We start from the raw sequence: 22,703 nt of genomic DNA, 5'->3' as shown, positions 1-22,703 counted from the left end.
GTAAATGAGTTGTATATATACAACTATCTTGTAAAATTATTCATTGAATGAAAAGATATTCTTTTCCAAACATGGTATCACCCGCCTCTGTCTAATGACTAGATTCTCTCTCTCTCTTTTTGCCTTCGCTGTTACGCTTCTTGCAAATCTTCATCACTAAGCTTCCACTTTCTTGAAGCTTCTTGCACCTGAAACCCTAATTTCTTCTGCAACCTTCAATAACACTATCAATAATCTTGTTTCTGCATCATCCCAAGTTCAAAAGCTTATACTATCTGGCAGTCTTGAGGTTCACACATATACGTATATATGCATGCTTTCTATTTGTTTACTAGTTCTGAGATTCTTGCATAATTTTGCTGGAGAATGCATGACAGGAAGGTCGACCGTCACCCAAGTCCCACATTGGAGAAATACTTTCAATTTCCTATCTTTGGTTGTTCTTGTAGTACAAATGTGTGTGTGTGTTCATACCAGAGTCAGTTTCTTTTTATCTATAATCACATATGGATATTATATTGCACATCAGAAATTTCCGTACATGTAATATGTGGATTTATCTGTTTTGTTTGCAGGTCCTATCAAATATATATTTTGGAGGTGGTTTATGATATTCATTTATAAATCTTCAGACCTTGCATATCTGACACGCCCCGATCCCGATATTCCCCGAATATCAGGATAGGCACATGCTGGCCGACACCCAAAGGTGACGAAAGTCATTTATTGAGTGCAAATGCTGAAAACAAGGGATAGATAAAACTTAAAGATGTATAAGAATAAAGAATATGCATTTAAAGAATGTGTTCAGATCACACATCTAATCTAGAACACTAAAATAATTAATGTAAAAATTGAATGAACAAATGAGTGGGTCCTACACTGAGAAGACTCGAAGACATCAATGTGGAAGTGCCTGGACGCTGGGATTGTATGCCTCAATTCTAAGTCCTAAAGGGGGCGTAAAACAAACATGAGTGGACCAAATTGATATATATATATATATATATATATATATATATATATATATATATAATAACACAATTATCAACATACAAACCCCCAGGTTTTATGAAAACACATATATATCATGATAAACATAGGTTTTCCAAAACCTAGCATACCGTGCAATGTCTCAAATCATAACTTGTATATATAATAACTACTAGTGAATGTCCAATAACTCTCCAGTCCTCATGCTGGCTCCTCCCCCCTGTGCTAATAGCTAGAGGAAAAACACTTCAGGCCTTATGCCAACACCATAATCGTAGCCCGGGACGAACCAGAATCTATCCCTTCGTCCCGTAACGGAATAGGGACCACTAGGTAAGTACAAAACCATTGAACATATATACATTTCAAAAGCAATTTCATAGTATAAAGTTATCCATCATCTATACTATAAAGAGGTGTTCTAAACGTGTTCTAAATATTATATCATTATCCATCAGATATTTTATAAGAACACGAGTTATAGGAAAAATAATAATAATTCAAACTAGCCTCAATAAGCATGTTATCTCACAAAACGTTTCATAAAACGTAATAATCAAATCATGCTTTTCATGTATGCATTTCTACTATTAAAACATGCATTTTTAGAAGGGGTCCACTCATAGATACTTCACCGCTGAAAAGCCATGCAAACTAACAAAGACGGAAACGCCACAATAATTGCCCCTAAACACATAAAGGGTCCAATTAATAAAACTCTATTATAACAATTGAATTTGGGAAAATTGACGTTGGAAACGGATTTAGGACGTCAAATTACCCTGAGAGGGTCCTAGATAAATTTCGTAAAAGTCAACACAAAGAATATTCCTTAATGGAATATTCCCCATAAAGGGTATGGGCCGGTTAGGGTTTAGGATTTGAAAGGTTAAAGAGTTTAGGCTTAGACTTTTAGGTGGGTTAGGTTTAGGGTTTAGCTAAATAGGTGGGCTGGGCTCAGTTGGCTTTAGGATTTTAGGGAAGTGGGTTTAGGATTTGGGCTTAGTGGGTTAAGGTAATAGGGCTTGGGGACCCGACCCCAAGGCTAAAGGTCAAAGGTGAAACGGCCCGAAGGCCTTAAGCCTTTAAGGGTTTGGGTTTTTAGGGCGCACGGGCCTGGGCTTTAAAGGAATGGCCTGTACTAGTTTGAAAAAATGTGAAATCCCAGGAATAGCATGCTTATTGAAGAGTTCTCATGTAGTACACACTCTCATGCTTGGACTATGGTCTACAGGCCACAATGCTGTAAGTTTTGACATTACTCTGCTGCTTTTATATTCTTCATATGAACATTTACTTCTTATATTTGAAACATTCTTCAGAGATGGAACAACCCTTTGTTGGACAACACCCGTTGCACTGAAGAACAATACTTGCAAAATCAAGTTCAAGGTTCCAATGCCTTCTTATGTCAGCTGAAGGTGGTGAAGCCTTATACCAATTTCTCGGTTTTCTATTCTACGATCAACAATGTAAGATTTTTGTTTGACAAGAAGCTTGCAGGATATGATTTTTTGTTGCAGCGTCAAACCGTTATCTTTTTGGTTGAATGAAATCCGTAGAATAGAGGGCTTTCCTCGAGCATCTTCCGAAGTCAAAATTTCAGTTGCTTCTTGATCAATGACTAGTTTTGATAGTATTAGTGTTCCAGAATGTAATGTGCATGTAATTTGTAAGTTAGATTTGCTTAATTTACAGATATAATTCAAGGGCCTATAAGTTTGAATATTGCCAATTAATTGATGTCTAATTCTTCTATTTATTGGTTGAGTTCTATCAAATTATTGTTTCTTACCTTTTACTTCTTGTTAGAACTTAGCATGATTATATAATTAAAACACAAAGAAATAATCGGTTGACCTGATTACAGCAATTGCCACGGAAGTTGAACAAGACTGACTTTGACTGGTGTAGCCATGGTTGGTTGTTAATCACAAACAAGAACTCTTCTACTCACTTAGAGACCTTTATATTCTGATGGTGATAGACCCTTAACGCAGAACCTCTTCTCTGTGAGCAAGGAATTCATTTTATACGGATGCAATGGTAGCCAACTTCCATCTATCGTGGAGGGTTGGTTGTTCACCCGTTGCACCAAATCCCAACTGTGTATGGAGTGGCTTTAGAAGCACGTTGGATGTATTACCTCAATTATAGGACGTTGGTTTTACAAGTATTCAAACTCTAATGATTTGCATTACCAACATATTACTTCTCCTTTATCACAACTAGTTGAGTCCACATAGGACTCTTACACTTCTGGGCAATATTATTTTGATCTTTGTTCTGTGTCACAGTGTTTTTGAGTGGTATGAATTGTTTTTTGCCTTTGCAAATACTGATAAATATAACCGGGCAACAAAAAAGAACCAGAGTCATATAAGCTATAAGACCATCAATGCCGCACGCAGAGCCCGAGTGTGCGTGGGCGGTGGGAAACAAGTGCAAGTTAGAATTCCATCCAAACATATTTGATACTGTTGGCATCGCCATTTCAGTACTTGATCAACCTGAAAAGAAAATACACGTTCAAATCTTTCTTTTCTGTAAGGATTACCAATTAGTGATTAAGCATCATCTTATGCGTGATTATTGATTGGTATATAGCGCGAGGTCATGTTGGAGAGGTAGGTCTGTTCATTAGTGCCAAAAATATAACCAAACCCGCTAGTTTTAAGTTCCACAAGTGCATAACACATCGGATTGAATTGTTATCTAGTGCATTGAAAACAAAGACTTATCTAACTAGGTGAATTACCGGGTGAAGTTATTTCTCACATATTTTCATATCTTCCAACAAAATGTGTTGTGAAGACCCCCATTCTGTCTACAGGACGGAAGGACCTATGGGCTTCTGTTCCCAATCTAGACTTCTGCACCAACGATTTCAGTGATATTGCCCCTTTTGTATGATCGTTGAGATTTTCTTTCGTGACTTATCGCACATCAAAAAGTTATGTCTACGTTGTTGGTCTGGTCGTCAGGGCTGTTCTCATAGTATTAATGGTTTGATTGACCTACGGAGAGTTGTTGAGCTTGATCTTGATGTTATAAAATATGCACATGAGTTGCCTAAAAGCCTTTTTGTGTGTAAAACACTGATGAAATTGAAGTTGAGAACAGATTTCATTATCAACATTCCTACCACAGGGTGTTTCCCAAGTCTCAAGTTCCTCCACGTTACAATTTATTTGCCCGATAAGGATTCAATGTGTAAACTTTTCTCGTGGTGCCCTGTTCTTGAAGATTTGAAAATAGAAGGGGACTTTTATCCTTTTTTTATTATCGAAAAGATGATGACATTCAAGGCGATCTCCCTTTGCTTTTCAACATTTCAGCACCTGAACTGAAGATACTAAGGATATGTTTGAAATTTGCATGCAGTGTTCAAAATAATGCGTGAAAACTTTTAATCGATGCCAAAGCTCGAAATCTTTAATGTCAAGGATGATTTTTTTTTAAATTTTTTTTCAGAATATAAATTCGATCCTGCAAAATCCGCCGTCAAAGCCAATATTGATCTCGGTTGTCATCGTTTTCCTTCCTTTCAGCTCACTGTATTGAGGTACGTTGTGCAGGGCCTAACTTCTTTCTTTTACGCTGTTTACTAGTCAGGATTATGGTAGGGAAAGATAACGGTGGTTAGAATAATAAGGGGAAGGAAACATGACACGCTCTGATCCCGATATTCCCTGAATACCAAGATAGACACGTGCTGGCCGACACCTGAAGATGAGGAAAGCCATTTATTGAATGCAAATGCTGAGAACAAGGAATAGATAAGGTTTATAAATGTAAAAGAATAAAGAATATGCATTCAAGGAACGTGTTTAGAGCACACATCTAATCTAGAACACTAAAAAAAATTAATATAAAAATTGGTTGAACAAAGGAGTGGGTCCTACACCGAAAGGACTCGGAGATGCTAACGCGGAAATGCCTGGATGCCGGGATTGTATGCCTCGTACGTTGTGTCGTAGTCCTCGTTTCTAAGACCTGAATGAGGGCGCAAAACAAAGGTGAGTGGACCAAGTTCATATATACAATAATAATAAAACAGTTATCAAGATACTAACCCCCACAATTTATATAAAGAAAACAACTAGCATAATAAGTGATAGGTTTACTGAAAATCCTAACATGCCAAAAACATCTCAAAAGACATATCGCAGAAATCAAAATATCAATCGTCTCACAGATCGTCTCGTAAGCGCGGTGTGCTGCCAGTAAGATCACTGAATAAATATAACTCCCGGCCCTATGCCAGCACTGTGGTCTCTGCGCCCGTAGCCAGAGATTACCAACTCCCGGCCCAATGCTTGCTTTGTGTCCCTCAGCCCGTAGCTAGGGATTATTTCTCCCGGCCTAACTGCCAACATCAGATCCTCGCCCCAGGTGGCATAGTATCCACTAGGTACGCACAAATGGTTACGCCTCTCATAAATAACCACTTCATAGTATAAAGTCATTCATCGTCTATACTATAAGAAAGGGTTTCTAAAACATGTTATAGCATCATATCATCATCCATCAGATAGTCTACCAGTTTATGGTTTTTATAGAAAATACAATATATCAAACTATAGTTCAATATAGGCTAATAATTAATTCCTCACAAAAAACAAGATGATAAACAACATATTCCATAAACATGCGTAACATAAAATCAGTTCATAAACTCGTAAGGCATGCGTTTCATTTATGCAAATAAACTATAAAATTATGCAAATTTTAGAAGGGGTCTACTCACAGATACTCCGTAGCAGCATAATTGTACGGAAAAGGATTAAGGAGGTCCCAACTAGAAACTTCACCTAAGCACAAAAAAAAAATATACAATTTATCAAACTACCCAACTATAGAATTTCAAGAAATGGAAATGGGTCTTGGGTTTGGATCCGGATAAGGGTTTAGGTTAAATAGGGCTAGGACCTATTGGGTTTTGGGTTTGGATAGTTTAGGAACAAAGGGGTGGTTTGGGCTTGAGCCCAAACCCACACAACACACACACACACACACACGCTAGCACACACACATGCATGCATAACACACATGCACACATGCACAACACACATGCACACATGCACTCACATATGCGCACACAGCCACACCATACACACACATATGCACTCACATCATATACACATATGCACTCACTAAACACACACACACACCCATACACAACAACACACACACACACACACACACTCCACACGGGTGCATAGTATACACATCACACACACACGGCACAACACACACATATACCATACACACACCCACGAACTCGCCGGAGTTCGACTGTTCACATTTCACCCTAGTGGAAACTGGGAAAAAAGTATAAACATGCATGCAAGAGTTAGAGCTCGAAATTATCTCCACATCACTCATAAACCTTGGATTAAACACTAAATGAGGCAGATGTTTCACCTGGAACCGACGGGGAAGACTCGAAGCTCATGGTTCAGTGAGTTCGAAACTCTGCCATGCGCAGATGATCCATGCAGAGCCACTGTTGAGATCCTCAGGCAACCCATTATCTATTTCTGGTGATTTTGTATTGAACCAAGTCGTAAGAGATGATGGTTGTGAGTGGTGATGATCGAGAAATTAGAGAGAATGAGGGTGAGTTACAGAGAGCTTCATCGGGAGAGATGAGAGGGAGAAAGAGAGAAAGTTACGGGAGAGGTGAGGGAGAGGAGAGAGGGAACAATGTGTGTGTGTGTGTGTGTGTGTTAGAAATCAGAAAAACCAGGGAAAAACTAGGGACACAAAAACAAGGTGGGCCCCCTGGGCACACCTATTGAGTGCATTTTTGCTCACCACCATTTAGTGTGATGTATGCTCATCACCTTATTTATCATCATTAGATGAGTATGAATTTCGAGATTTGTGCATATCTACTACACGAATCTCGAAATTCAAAATCATCTGACGGTGATAAATAAGGTGGTGAACATACACTACACTAAATGGTGGTGAGCAAAAATACTCCCACACCTATTAAGGCCTTAAAAAAACAATTTTTAAATAAAAACTCAAAATTACGTTTATAATTGGGGGTGGGGTTTTACAAAACATATGTCATCCATTCCCTTTGTAGCGAGGAAGAGCATTTCAATTCCCATCTCATTTGTCCTTTAAAAATTGGCACTATGCTACCCCAAAGTACAAAATTCATACATTGTATATTGACCCCTTTAGCAGTCTAATCTTTCGACATAGCACTCAGTTGTCTCATTTTTGTTTCTTGCAGTCGTATTGATGAAAGTGAATTAACAGATGTCACAGCGGTTGCTACCAAAGCTATGTTGTGCTAGGATAGCACCAAACCCGTTGGAACCAACTCAAGTTAACCCACAGGAAATTTATCAAATGAAAATGCAAGAACAAAATATTAAAGACACCAAGATTTTAACGAGGTTCCTCAACAGTCAGTGTAACTGGAGTACGTCCTCGGAGCAGTAGGAGCTCACCCAAGAATCCACTATCAACCAAATGGGAGTTTACAAAGTGTTGGCAATCTCACAACCCAAATAACCCAATACACTCAATAGCTCTCACACACCACATAAACAAATAGAGAAAGAAATATAATGAATAATTTCTTCTCTATACATATAGCTCAAAGCTATTACAACAACAACTACCTTGGTGGATGATTACTAACAAACAAGAGGAGCACTTTCTTCTTCTCTTCAAAGAGGGGATGCTCCACTTCTATTTTTTCTTCTCTGTTTTCTGATGCACTCTTCTCTTCTCTCTCTCATTTCTCCAAAGGCAACAACCCCATATTAAAAACCAAAACCCACGGGTGTTATGGCCAAAACAATTCACTTTAGACAAGGTGCCATGTTTTCCTCCCCAAAACATGGAAGGGACATAATTATATTGTCTTTTTCTTTCTTTTGCTTTGTTTGATAGCTAAAAGGTGATGTTGAGTTGCCACTTGGCCACAATTCAACAAGCTACTCAGGAGAACAGTTTTACTGCAGTATCTAAAGCTACAATGTAAAGAAAGATGCAATTCTACTTGTGCTACATTAAACCGCACGAACTGCCTCTTAACGATTTTATGTCATTCGAATTTTTAAATGATCTCAAGACACTATTTTTCATGCTACCAAAATGGTGGAAGAAGACTCGGGGCATAAAGAAGACTTGGAGCTATGGATTCCAGCATAGAATGTTCCTATCGATATGTCATGCCTCAAGACTATGTTTATAAGGGTATTAAAGAGATACGAAGTCGACATTGAAGTAGCAAAGTACATGCTGAAGTGCGCTCAGGCTTTGCATAAGATGATTATTTCTACTTGTGGTGATTTGTCTGCAAAGGAGTTATACAGGGAGTTTTTAATGGCTGAAAAGGGTTCTGCCTATACAGTCAAATTTATCTGATGCAATTTCAGGTTTACGACATCATTTTATATACGAAAGGCGCAGGTGGTTTAGTAATACTTAATATAGAGTTACATTCTGTAGCCACCAATAACATCTTGAACAAACTTTTAACACCAAAATACTCTGTAACAAATGAATAATCCATTGATCAAATACGTACCAACTTCGGTTAATTGCATCCATCAATTCGATCTTCTGTCTCTTGAAATCAGGCGCTTTTTCTCCTCAGCTGATCTCATACCCTCCATCTTCAACATCTCCAGCAAGAAATCGCTCCATGTATCAATCGGTCCCGGCAAGCACCAGTGCACACAGTCGTTATACAAAGTCACATTTTCATTTGGCCAGTGCCCGTATCTACTAGGATGACCATCTGGCCTTAATAACGTTGCTTGTGTTGTGTCCAATAGCCTGTATTTCAACCCGTTCTTTCTGCCTTCCTTTTCAGCTTTCCTATACTCCTCAATTTGGATCATATAAAGCTCCAAATTTAAACCCTCCAACCGTGTCTCATTACTCTTATACGGCTTCGTTCGCAAACAATTTCCTCCTTCATTCCATATTCCATTTTCGAAATGTGACGGCGCAAAAGTCCTAACATATGTTATACCCTTATAATTTTCTAAGCTGTTGATGGCCTTAAAAGCTGTCCTAAAAGCCTTTCTATAGCCATAGTGCTTGCCTAGGTCAGGTACATTGTCTAGGAGGCAATAGTTGCACCCAGTAATCTTTCGATTTTCGTAGTACACCATCGGCCGGAAGAACCAATGCCCCGCAGAAAGTATGATGTAGTCGAATTCATTAATCTGGGTTGTCCATGCCTCGTCAAATTCGTCGAGGTAGAGCTCGAAAAGGCCGGTCTTGGTCGGACCGTCTGTGTATGTTGCTTCTTTGGTTTTGACCAAATGTGGTGTCCAAAATGTGGCCATAGTGAAGTTGTAGGATGTGTACTTCCAGCGGATGAATCTCTGATCTTCGGTAGTTGAAACATCTATTGGATATTCCACCTATTTTAAACACCAACCAACATTTATTTGTACAGATATGTGTTTAGCAAAAATTAACTTCTGTAGTGTTTAGCAAAAATTGGAAGTGCTTTAGTGTGAGTGATTATAAAACATCGCACGATAAGTACTTCTTTCTTTGATACGACAGTAATTAATTACATTAGAGTTGAGAATAAATTGATATCAAACTTTCTATTTACGAGATTCGAACTTAAACTCTCTCCTCTCTCACCTGTTTGCGTCCAATGTAATTAATGTTAATTATATTTGAGACCAAAAGCTTTATTCTGAAGACGGTGAGGGTTAATCATTTGTGTTATGTATTGGGAAGTCGAGAGCCATGTGAAAGATATAGATATAATAGGTCATCAACATGCACAAGGTTTCGGATAACTAAATAATAATCCATATAATAACAGACACAGTAATAGACTAACACATGGGAAGCTAGATCAGTTAGATGACAGTTGTCTCAAGAAGTATGTCTGTGGGTTATTCGGTTGATCGAATATACGTCATGGGGCTCCACAGACAATTAGACATTATCTTGGATGCCCAAAAGCATTTTTGTTTTTTTATTCTTGTTTCGAACTGAGATTTTTACTTTATTTTATAGAAGCGATGTTAGAGGGAGAGAATCGAACCACACAAGGTCTTGTGTACATGAATATATGTTCTACACCGTTTAAACTACATGCTCTTTGTTATTAACTATGAATTTGAGAAGTGGAGCATTTACGTTTGAGACCTTTTTAACGAAAAGATAACTTAGTTATTCTAATTTAAAAGAAGAAATCGAACACAAGGGCAAAACGACGAAGACGCTATACTGCTTAACTGACCTAAATTACAACTACGCATAGATTTTTTGGTGCTATAGCTTACTAGACAATTTAAGTGATGATTTATGCATGACCAGTCGGATCGGTGTATGCATGCTTTTATATTTTTATTCTTAGGAAGGAAAATATATAAAGCCTCCATGTTTCGATGCTTCATTGGATGTGTCAAATAATTTATATTTTATTTTATTTTATTTTTTTAAGAATCCACGTGAAATATTACAAGACATACTCATTCGCACAACAAGGGATGGAAAAGATTCCTATCATGCATCTGCCTAGCTACTAGACAAGATATTGTGATAAACAATAACAAGGCTCCTATTATTTTTACCTAATCCCCTTTATCCTTCAATAACATAAAAGGCTTAGGTCAACTAACCTTGAAGATCTAAGTCTCGTGCATATTAAGACAAAATTATTTAACTAATCTAGAAGTGACAGCGCCAGTTGCTATGGGAAATTATATATATTTCAAGATCCAATCCTAATTATATACTTTCTCTCACCTTCTCCTTTTTCATGAGAAATTTTTTAGAGTGGGAATAATATGAAGCGAAACACTACATGTTATTATACAATTAGAAAGACATTTAAAAAAAATCTTTAATTATATAATAACATGTGATGTTCTTATATGTATTTTGGACATATTGAAAAATCTCTCGTTTTCCTTTTAGTTTCCAAGTTTCAAATTCGATAATTAATGGAAAGGGATCATCTCTGGATCCCTTCCTCCTAATACATTAAATCAGGGAATTTGTGTCATTGAAATTTGATATAACGGCTGAAGTTATTATAACTTTTAAAGTGGGTCTCTGTTTGTAGTCGTTGGATCAAATTTCAATGACACGAATTCTTTGATTTGGTAGATTAAGAGGAAGGAACCAGAGAGGTTCCCTTTCCATAATTAATTACCATGCATGTTCATTAAGGGACCACAAAAACCTTTATCAGAAAAATCTTGGCTGTGAGTCTGTGACATATGTGTATGCTTTTAGCAAAAATACAGATTCTTCATGGTATATAGAGATATATTAAATTTGCACAATCATTACATAATAAACAGGATTTGTCTTTGTAGTGCAGTAGTAGTTCAACTTTTTATTTATTAAATTAGTAAATAAGGAAAAAAAAAATTATTCAAGGATAATGCTAGAGAAATTAACTATTGAGATCAAATTTTGTAAACCATATAACGTGGTTGTTGATGATTGAATTATTACTTAAGTACTGATTAACGTACTTATTTTATATTAATGACACATCACATAATTTGCAAATTAATTTGGTCGAACAAAATATCTCACCATAACATGCAAGACTTTTGTTAGTAGGAAAACAATAACCACACGCACTTTTTATATTCTTACACACCTTTTATTTGTTGTCATTAGATTGAATAAATCAAATAGAGACAACGAATAACATAATAATTAATTGTGTATGAACTAGTAATTAAGTATATCTATGTTGATTTACTAAGAAAACCAAAAGACCATATCATGGTGACATTAAACAATAAATAACAAACAAATATTAGATGGTAAGGGAGGAATATATAGAATAAAGGGCTAGGCATACGTACCCTTGAAAGGAGGCATATCATGGACTGCATTTGGTTTCTACCCACAGAGTCTCCAACAAATGCCATGGACTTCCCTCTGAGCAATTCCAGGAACTGAGCCGGGTTGAAAACGGGTAGCTCACAATCATCTGGCTTCCACTTCCACTTCATGAATTCAGTGTCTGGTCTTCCATACTTCATGCAGTTTTGGTGCTCATGGATTGCCCAACATGTTTTGTTTGTGTAGTAGGGAGCCTCTGGATTTGGAACCCATTCTCCAGTAAATATGTCACACTTTAAGTTGCTCGTTATAGAAGGCAAATCCTCCTCCTGAGCAGATGATGATGGAGAGGGGACTAGTGGGTTGGAATAAATAGTTTTTGACACAAATAAAGAGCGGCATATTGAAGGGTAATAGAGTGGGATGATTGTAAGAAGAAGTAGGGCACAGACTAGCAGTACAAATTTTTTTGGTGGCTTTTGTGGGCGTATTTTCCCAAAGAGAAGCTCATCAATGGCTTGGTGCTTCATTGGAGAGAGAGAGAGAGAGAGAGAGAGAGAGAGAGAGGGAGAGTTCTCTAAAGGCAGTGGGAAATGATGAGAGAGTACTGAAACATATAGGTGTGGAAAGTTTCAATGATCACAACGAGGGAGGGTGGTTAGCGATTATTATCGAATTATTTATATTATATCGTACGTTGTGGCTGTGTTACAATGTGCATGATGCTACCCTTAACCAGGTAGATCTCTTCTATCTACTAGCCTCTTTCATTTGGAGTATATGACCCTAGCACGTTTCAAGAGAATCATCGAGATATACAAATACATGTAATTTAAAACGAAAGTTTGAGAAAAAAAAAAAAAAAAAAACCCTAAGGCTACAACTTCACATATTTGAGAACCTGCCAAGGATGTAGTTGTAATTTAGTGGAAAAAGTGTATATATGTTTATATATACATATATATAAGGATTAGGATTGAGAACACATTTTTTTGACACATATTTTTACACACGTTCTTGTGGAATTCACTTCGTAATGCATTCAACGAATTATCTTTTATGTTTTCTTTCAAAGACCATGTCCACCAAAAATCACTCAAATCCAAAACCATATGACTATATAATTAAATTTAATGTTTCTTTATAGAACTGTATTCATCCATTTTTCTTTGCTATAAATGAATGTTTTAATGGTTTTAGATTTGTCGTAATGGTTTTGCAACGATGATCTATAAATGACGTACTAAAATATAAACGGTTCAAATTGTTGAAATATATTACGAAGTGGACCCTACAAAATGAATGTCGAAATTTGTGTTAAAAGAGTGTGTTCCCAAATTCTACCAATATATATTATTCCAAATTATTCAAATCTTTGAGATGGATGGCTATTATTTCAGTGTCATGTTTTAATATCGTGTCGATGCTAAAGTACAAATTAGTCTACATTGCAAGACTAGAAATAGCATTATTTGTTCATCAAAATTATTTTATTAATGTTGATTGCAGCTCATGTGATCACAAATCCAAGATCCAGTGGTTCAAGAAGTTATAATATGATGCATGTGTGTACTATATATGTAGTATGTATGCAAAATTCACATCTTTGCCACTGTGACCGGAATGTTAAACCCAAGTGACCAGAGATGATGTGGTTGGTTTTTAGCATCATTTGAAAAGTTCTCTAATTGTGCATGGGAAATTACTTGGCATCAAACTATTGGCCGCCTGCCCAGGGACATGATCATACTGTCCCCATGGCATGCTCGAAAGTCACACATATTTGTTGTAAGCCTCATTAAAAAGAAATTATATGACTTAAAACTTTTATTTCTACTCAACGGATCACCATCTTAATCAAGCTTTTTACAACCAAAAAAAAAAAAAAAAGGTTTAACTAACGAAAGCCTTTGCTGTTTAATAAAAAACGATATTTATGCATCAGTTCATTCAGCCAAATAATAGAGATAATGATATGATATGATCGATTGTATCATTGATGTACATGATTAGATTGCCTAATTAGACAATCATGGATAAAATACAAAACAGACACGTATACTTCGTTTCTATGTATACATTAAATCAGTTGGTATTACATTACCATCGTGAATATATATACACTTGATCTGACGCTAATTAACCTTGTATTAACATGGTGTTATATACTAATTAATTTATGATATATATATATATATATGTATGTATGTATGTATGTATGTATGTATGTATGTATGTATGTATAGTGGTGGTTAAGCTGAAAAATTAGGTTGGGTTATAATCATAACCACCATGAAATCTTCTGCAAGACTTTGTGATTGGTGGCTCCACCAGTACTTCATTAACTTGGATTATTCATCATTTGAATTATACATGCCTCTAAATTATTTAAGTCAATTTTTCTTTATGTTAATCATCATATATAATTCCTACATTATTATCCTTCTAATTTGTTCCTTCTTTTCTTTCTTTATATTTATTATGGTTGTTACATGTATCTGCCAGGCCATCATCAATGTTGACTGAACATGATTTGGATGTTTAGCTATTTCACTTCAAATTATTGTTTAGTTAATATACAAGTGGTAGGTTAATTAAGATGACTTCACCATCCACAAGATTCGAACCTAAGACTTTTCATTTCTAAGTAAAGAGGAATACCACCATACCGTAGTACTGAGTGGCAAAAAAAACACAAAATGCTTTCATTGAGTGCCCATTACGTGGCTTAGCCGAACTTCCCCTCTTTCTAGAGTAAAAATATCGATATACTAAAAAAAACAATTAAGGTGACTTCAAATTGTTGTTTAGTTAAAAATACCGTTTTGAAACAACTTATTGGTCTTACAATGTTTCCTAAGCTGGATTGGGGCCTAAGCCAGCCTAAGCCAACATTTAGCTAAGGTGTTTTCAGCCCACTATAATACCCTGGTTTACCAGACTAATTTGTTTAAGGAGGTCAGCTCCAAGGTTTGCTACTATGCTAACAATGGATTTCTAAATGGTTTTGTATCGATTGCTCTTCGAGTTGTATATTTTGTAGCTACACAACTTATTGATCATGAATGTGTGTACAAGTGTATCAGCGGCTTCTAACTGTTGATGCACATGATGTTCATAATTAATTAATGACACTTTAACAATTCATCAACTGTATGTGAACAACTGACCTTAACATTATTCTTGCAATAACATTAAGCTAGGTAGCAGTATGAAAATGACTGGGCCTTCCTCTTCTAAAACCATCTTCCAACACATTATCACGTACTAATCAAAAGCTTTCTATATATACATGGATTGGATCCTACATATTGCAGAACCATTGATATGTGATCAAAAGTCAAAACCGGTATAACAAACCCTAACTTCAATCAAGTGAACAACTACAGGGATATTTATAACTTTGTTCATCCCCAAAATCGAATATGAATATTGGAATGAAACAAAAGTGTCATATAGAATATGAAATCCGAGCGACATAAAATACACGTAAAAGGTTCTGGTCGTGTAATTCTGAATTTTGGTGTTTGAGATTTTATGAGGATTCACACAACTTGCAATTTGTGGAGTGGATTGATGATTGAGATGCATAAGAAACATAAGATAATTGAAACTAGAGAAATGTTAAGCAGATTTTCTCAAAAGTGAGACTTTCCATGGACTATCTGTCACCTCATGTTTTTCACACAACGTCTTATAATATTGGCACGAAAAATAACGTTAAACTGTAAAATGACGGAAAATCCATAAAAAGTTCCATTTTGAGAGTCTCTTTCGCATCTCTCTTGAAGTTGCGTCCACTTTTACTAGCTTATGACCTATATGATGACATCTACCATTTAATGATTGACATTAAATTTCCGTGGAGGCAAAGAACTCGTACCTTTTTTGACAGATGCAATGCAACCATTCCACTTCAACTTCAAGATAATCTGGTGTTTTCAAGGCAATGTAAATCCCAAAAGGTAACCGTAGGAAAAAGTGGCTTAGTTTGGTCATTTTTTATGAGAACGATCGTTAGATATGCATGGCTAATATCTCTTGCAGTACGTGGTTGCATGGCTATCTGATAACTTGAGGTTCCCTTTGCACTGCATGTCAACCTCTAGCTAGGTATATATATACATCATCATTTTCCATCACTAATAAAACAATAGTAATTAGCTTAATTTGAATATTGAAGTTAAGGAATTTACCAACCTCACACTTTTGTCACTATCATACAATCCCATTTGGCTTAGAGACAATATATATTTAGACACTATCTCATTCTTTAAGGACAGACCTAACCACTCCCTTTAATCGGTGTTGTTTGGCCAACGAAAATGTCTTCTCTATTTACATAACAGTAATGCTAAAGGCACAATTTTTGTGTCAAGTTTATTTATCAAATAATGTGTTAGTATACTTGTGAAAGCGTTACTTGTTACAAATTAACGAAACCCAAAGTGAGTCCAAACTTGAAATAAATATTCACATAATTTGATAATTGGTGAAAAAATAAACACATTATTTGTCAATTGTCACACATACATATCAGCTTTGATATGTGGCTATCAGATTGGCCAAGTTAGCCTTGTTTTTTGTTTTGGGGTTCTTTTTGTTTGAGAATCCCTTAAATTTAATCTAAGATGTCCTTTTTGAAAATTTTATATTCGTTTCATCTCAAAAAACAAAGTTTGGAGAAGAAATTTGATGTGTACGTAGAGTAACTTATTTCATAATTCTTTTTCCTTTTTTAAAACGGTAATTAATTTCATCATGTTTGCCCCCACTGAAACGATTAAGAAAAAGAAGGGCCCCTCAAAATATATAGAGCACAATAGCAATAGATTGGGATTAGATTCTGTCCGAAAAAGGATTAAGACTTTAAATTTATGACTGCTTTTATGGCCTTATCTTGGCACCAATTATTGGTAATTGATAAAGCTAAATCATAGTTGTACAAGAAAAAAACTCAGATGTTTTGATATCATATGAAATTATTAGATGATGGTTTGGTAAAATACAAGCAAATCCTATTTGTTTTCAAGGAAGATGGGAAACTTCTATGATTTATGCCACCTCCGAAATCATGTATATAACTCATATGTAAAAAACTAACTTTAACAGGAAAGTCAGAATTCAGATTGCCTAGCTTCTATCTAATATGAAGACTGAAAAGGACACAATAACAAATAAAATACAAAATATAAAATTTATACAGGTGTTTCTTACAAAAAAAAAGAAGAAAGAAAAGAGAAATGACCCTTCGGTATTACAGATAATCTAGTTGTTCATGCAAACACCGTGTGTTTGATATGCGAAAATGAGTTTTTGGGAAATAATTTATCGTGACTTTTCTCAGGAATTCCGAAATATATTTTCTTTTAACCATGTTTGGTAAAGATAGAAAAGTAGATACAAAGTCTAGAGGCAGGTTACTACTTTTATGGGTATCTTTTTATTTTATTTTTGTAAAAAGGAGGGGAACTGGTGGTAAACTCGATTTTTCACTCCTTTTGGGCTCAAGAGGAAATGGAGAACCTCACCATGTCCGTAGCCACAGTCAAGAAGACTTACCAGCTAAGAGCATCGAACTCGGGACCTCTATTTTTATGGGTACTTTAATCCATATTAAAAATTTTGTGTTATTGGATTTACTCTACTTTCCCTATTTTCAACCTTATAATTAAATTTCTTGATTTATGTATTTTTACTCAAATTTTTTATTTGGATATTTAAATATGAAAGGGTAACCACTTTCATATAAAATAATTTTAAAAAATGTAAATGCTTATGTAAGTGTTCCCGGCCTCTAGAAGGGGTGGATAATCGTGTTTTGCCACCAATTGTCCTCCTTTTTAGAAAAAAAAACATATATCATAGGTTGATAAACAAAACATTTAACATGATAGAAGAATATACGAAAATAAACAAAAATTAATCTACTTATTATCCATGAAAATAGTTCAAAGAAATTTTATCTATATATGATGATATATATAGTACCTACAACTAGATTAGTTAACACATTTAACTTGTGATGGAGGGTAGAAAAAAAAATTGAGATACAAATTAGGAGCAAGAAAAAGGTGAAATAATATTTTTTTTTTTCTTCAGAAAGAGTACAATATTCATTAAAGATGGAATAATATGTACAAACAAATAGGATGGAGTGCTAATAATAAGACTCGATAAAATTCTTGCCGGAGATTTCACCCCAGTTAAAAAGAAAAAAAGCGTCCTCCAACAAAATTTGTGGTTTTCAAACTTAAAAAATTTGACTATCTAATAGGGCCGGTTCGCGTCAGGATCCTGAATTGAAGTCCAAAGCTCGAATCCCGAACCAATCCCTCTCGGGACGAGATTTCAAAATTCAAAACCGACCCAAATTTTGGTATTCCCAAATTTTGAAATTCCCAAAAGTTTTTTAGGATTTCGGTCGTTCGGTTCGGGAAATAGATCAACTACGATGCAAGGGTGCTCCCCTCCCTTCATCGAAAAGAATTTCATATATATATATATTGCTTCCTTCCTCCTCGGATAAGATTAATTGACTTGCATACCCAGAAATTTAAGTTATTCAAATTGACAAATCCAAACCAAATCCAATTCCAGAAATAATCAAAATTTCAGAAATCCCAATTTTCACAAACCCTAAAAATCAACCACAGAAAAAAATAATTCGAGTCCTATAAATCAAACCCTAGAAATTCTTGGCGGCGGCGCCCTAACGACGCCTCTCCATGAATGCGGCGTCTCGTTGAACGAATTCTAGGCGAGGATTTGCGACGGTGAAACCGAGACCGAGAGACTTAGTCCAATTTGGACTTTCGAGAGAGAATCAAAGTGTGTGACTAGTGTGGGTGGTAGATTTGCAATTCAGGCCAGGGTTTGGATGGTGATTAGTTGAGAGAGAGATTTGGGTTTGGGCAGAGAAGAGCGAAGAAAAGTGGAGAAAGAGACAGAGTGAAGACAAGTGACTGAAGAGAGTTTTAATTATAAATGAACGGTTAAGATTAAATCTCAACCAAATCCAACAACCTATAATAATTAGAATTGTATATTTAATAATATAATTTGATTATAAATTAATGTATATAATTTTTGGTTCGGGACGAGATTACCGAAAGAAGGCATATTGGATCTCAAATGTGACCTTCTGTTGTGAGAAAGACTTCAAAGCTGCATCAGTTACCTTGAGGGGGAATTGGATCCCATGGATCTATTTTGTAGGGATCATAGGGATTCTCATATTTTAATCATTTATTTTGTATCGTGCGGTTAAAAATCATTTGATTTTTTATTTAAATTTAAACATAAATAGTATCTAACGAAAAATGGTCACACGATGAACAGTTAGGATGTGGGGATCCCTAGGATCCCCATAAAGTGGATTCGGAGAGGATCCTCTTCCCCTTGAGGGTATTAACTATCACCATTCCATCTCCTTGTACCTCCATGGCCGAGCATGACCAGGGCCGGTTTAGAGATTTTTGAGGCTCGGGGTGACACCAAAAAATGTGCCATCACTTTATATTAGAAAATTATTTGTTTTCACATGTAAGATATAGATAAAAGTATACTTAGAAACGCACTTCAAACTTAATAATTTAGAAATAAGGAAAAACTAATTTATTTTGTATTGTGAGAAGGAAACAAAAAAACTTTGGGTTTACAAGTAGATAGATATGAGTTTTGTTTTCCATCTGAACTTTTAAAGTGTTTTTTGTATAAATAGTGAGGTGTTTTTTCTTATTTACTAACCTTGTCAATATGGGACTAAAAAAATAATGATATTTTTTAGTCCTTAATTGATATGTATAAGTAATAAATTGGTACTACATTAAACTTTTTGGTTACACGTTATATGATTTGCAAATTAAGTCTAAAAATTTGGTCAAAGTATTACTCTTTGTGGAAGATTAGACTTGAATTGGAACAAATGTTTAAAAATAACAACTCACATAGCGACTAGCTATTAATTAAAAATAAATTAACAACCAAACAAAAATTCGCAAAAATTGAAAAGAATAAACATGCACTTAGCATTTCGAACTTGTGACCTCTCGTTAATTTTAAACAACAAAAATCATTGATTCTAATTAAACTTCTTGATCATTTAGCCAAATTTCCTATATTTATACTCTTATAAAAAAAATTTGTAAAAATTGAAAAATAAATAAGCACATATGGTGTTTTGAACTAAGACCTTCTCATTAATTTCAAACAATAAGGCCACCAGTTCTAGTTAAACTTCTTTGTCATTGAACCAAATTTTGTAAATTTATACTCTTATAAAATATATACAAATATACAGCCCTAATAATTTTGGTGCCCCCAATTATTTCGGCTTCCGGACGATCGTCCTGCCCGTACTGTGCTGGGCCGGCCCTGAGCATGACACCTGCGCAAAAAGGCCAGCAGCTCGCTCTGCCATGGTTGCTGCCATTTGTGCAGATTCCACACCCCGCATACGTGCAACCATAGCTACCACAAACACAGCTTGGTCATCACGGATCACAGCACCAACCCCCACCCCCCTGTGGCCCCTTTTTAAGAGGCCTTATTAGTCTATGTCGAATGAGAGCTCTCCCTCCGAAGCGAGGTAAATAGCCATCTTACCGGGGTTATGATGGGTGAAGGAAGCAATGTTCTGGTTGAGACTGTAATGTAAATGGTGGGAAACTACAGATTTTGATATATCCTCTATTCAAAGGGGCAAAATGAGTCTGGATATTTTGACGAAGCCTTCGAGTTCATCCCATGCACCATCGAAGTTATATTTAATCCAAAAATTGAGAAAAATAAACCTATAAATAAGGGATGACATTTATCACAATTTAATAAAATATAATAAAAAAACTGTTGTGGATAATCAGTGAATGAACCACCAAAGTAAACTAAACCAAATCATGACTCACAAAATTTAACTTATATCACGTTTATTCAATTTTAAAAATTTGCAATAAATGATGGGAAAAGAAGGTGGAAATGCAGATCCTTTATAATGGGTTTCATTTTCCCACCTCATTTTCCGGCATTTATTACAAATTTTCCCAAGCCTGATTCAGTAAACATGGGAATGAATCAATGAAAGTGATTTCCCATCCCATGCTTTATTTCCCGCATACTAAATGCAACCTCAAAATTAAATGAATCCACTTAAATTACTTAAAAGTCCCAAAAATGAGATAAACAATAAAAACCAAGTCAACACAAATGGCCATTTACCACAGTGATGGAAATGTGTTGAACCCTTGCATGATAGTGTTGTTTTGAACTCCATCGATGACTAATTTAACATATAATCTATCATAATCTATCGTTTGACAAAAATAAATATAAAAACCAAGTCAGCATCTTTAAATACCACCTGAAAAGTGGAAAAGAATTTATGTATCATCAATTGTATAGCAATAAGAAATATATAGTTGTATACAACCAGTTGTATATATAAACAGATTATACTACGTTATATGTATTTAAGTACCACATTATAATTTTTTCCATACCTACTAAGATGTTATCCAAAAAGTGGTCAATATGAGGCTGAAATGCCTCTATGAGCCTTCTTAACCCCTTGAAAGGGTGGACTGACATGATGAAACCACTTGTAATTAGATAGAAGTCAGAAGTGGGAGTTATAAGCGTATAAGGCTCATAAGTATTGCGGGGTAAGCCTACCAAGTTCTCTATAAACGCTTACATTGTGTGACTTCCAACCGTACGTTTTAATTCATTCGTATTATCTCTCTCACCTTGTTACTTCCAGACTCTCTCTTCTTCATCAACTCCTCTCTTTGGTAGCTATGTCTCTCTAACTCTATCCAAGGCCTCAAACTTTTCTTTAAATTTTCACTCTCAAGTCTCAGCCTTTCAAGATTTTCCTTTGCCACAAGACAGGTTATGTTACTTTCTCCGTCTCGGATTTCGATTCCTTTTGCTGGGTCCTAGCTTGAATTGGGTTTGAAATCTGCAGCTTCAGTGGAGACGCGATGATGTTGGGACTGGATAGGTTGGTGGTGAACTTGAAATCCAAGTTGAGGTCTTTGAAGGTGAGTAAGAAACCTTACGACAAGATTGAAAAGAGTGAGAGCATGAGAGTTGAAATAAGGAGCAAGAAGGCCAGAAAGCTCATTGAAAAGACTTTGAAGGTCTCAGATTCTTCCAAGTCCAAAACTTTTGCTTTTTGATTGTATGTATTAATTGTATGTAATAGAAAAACCAAAGGTAATATACTTTAATTTTCTCCTGTTTTGAGTAATTTACCCTCCTCATGTAATAGAATAAAAGAGGATCATTGGGGGTCTTCTCTACTTGTTTTGGATAATTTGTCCTCTCTCTCTCTCTCTCTCTCTCTCTCACACACACACACACACATACAGAGACACAAACAGTCTCTCACAACCATATCTAGAACATTGCCATGCATATCAAGAATACGAGGTGCGAATTCTTCCAAGATTACAACCTTTAGAGAGTATTAATATCCCACCATTTTTTCTTTTCCTTTTTATGTACACAAGCAACTAAAGCATTATGCATCCATATTCCACTCTTTGATGAACCTTGTGAGTTTTTTTTAGTGATTATAGATAGTAAAATCATGTTAGTAGACCAATTATATTTCTAGTGGGTAAATTGCCAATTTAGTTTTTCTTTCCTTTCTCATTTCATGGATTTAGTAACAATCATTGAACGTGAATTAACATTTTGAAAAAGTGCATAATGGATGAAGCAAGAATACACTAGCCAACTTGGTTTGATTTAGGTCTGCTGGTATTTTTACTAAATCCCCAAAAGCACAAAGACAAAAAAAAATAAAAAATAAAAGTAAGAATTCATGTGAAAATTAGCATGGTTTTTAATGTATCCACTATCAATTTCAATTGTGGGATAATGTATGA

General features: G+C 35.5%; 1 protein-coding gene across 1 annotated transcript; it reads right to left on the bottom strand.

The window, feature by feature from the left end:
* Positions 1 to 8,415: 8,415 nt before the first annotated feature.
* Positions 8,416 to 12,495, bottom strand: LOC126583010 (protein trichome birefringence-like 19). The gene is made up of 2 exons (XM_050247302.1): positions 11,832 to 12,495; positions 8,416 to 9,401 (listed from the first exon to the last, which is right to left on the bottom strand). The coding sequence occupies exons 1-2, from the start codon at positions 12,339 to 12,341 to the stop codon at positions 8,577 to 8,579; spliced, it is 1,335 nt and encodes a 444-aa protein (XP_050103259.1). The 5' UTR covers positions 12,342 to 12,495; the 3' UTR covers positions 8,416 to 8,576.
* Between the last annotated feature and the right edge of the window lie 10,208 nt (positions 12,496 to 22,703).

The sequence above is a fragment of the Malus sylvestris genome, chromosome 9, assembly GCF_916048215.2.
Source record: "Malus sylvestris chromosome 9, drMalSylv7.2, whole genome shotgun sequence".
Taxonomy (NCBI): Eukaryota; Viridiplantae; Streptophyta; class Magnoliopsida; order Rosales; family Rosaceae; genus Malus; species Malus sylvestris.
This window is presented reverse-complemented; position numbering and strand designations above follow the sequence as displayed.

Coding starts and splice junctions, on each gene's coding strand:
- LOC126583010 (XM_050247302.1), bottom strand. CDS start 12,341: ATGAAGCACCAAGCCATTGATGAGCTTCTCTTTGGGAAAATACGCCCA. Junction 9,402..11,831: donor TGATATGCCTCCTTTCAAGG/GTACGTATGCCT, acceptor TGTTTAAAATAG/GTGGAATATCCAATAGATGT.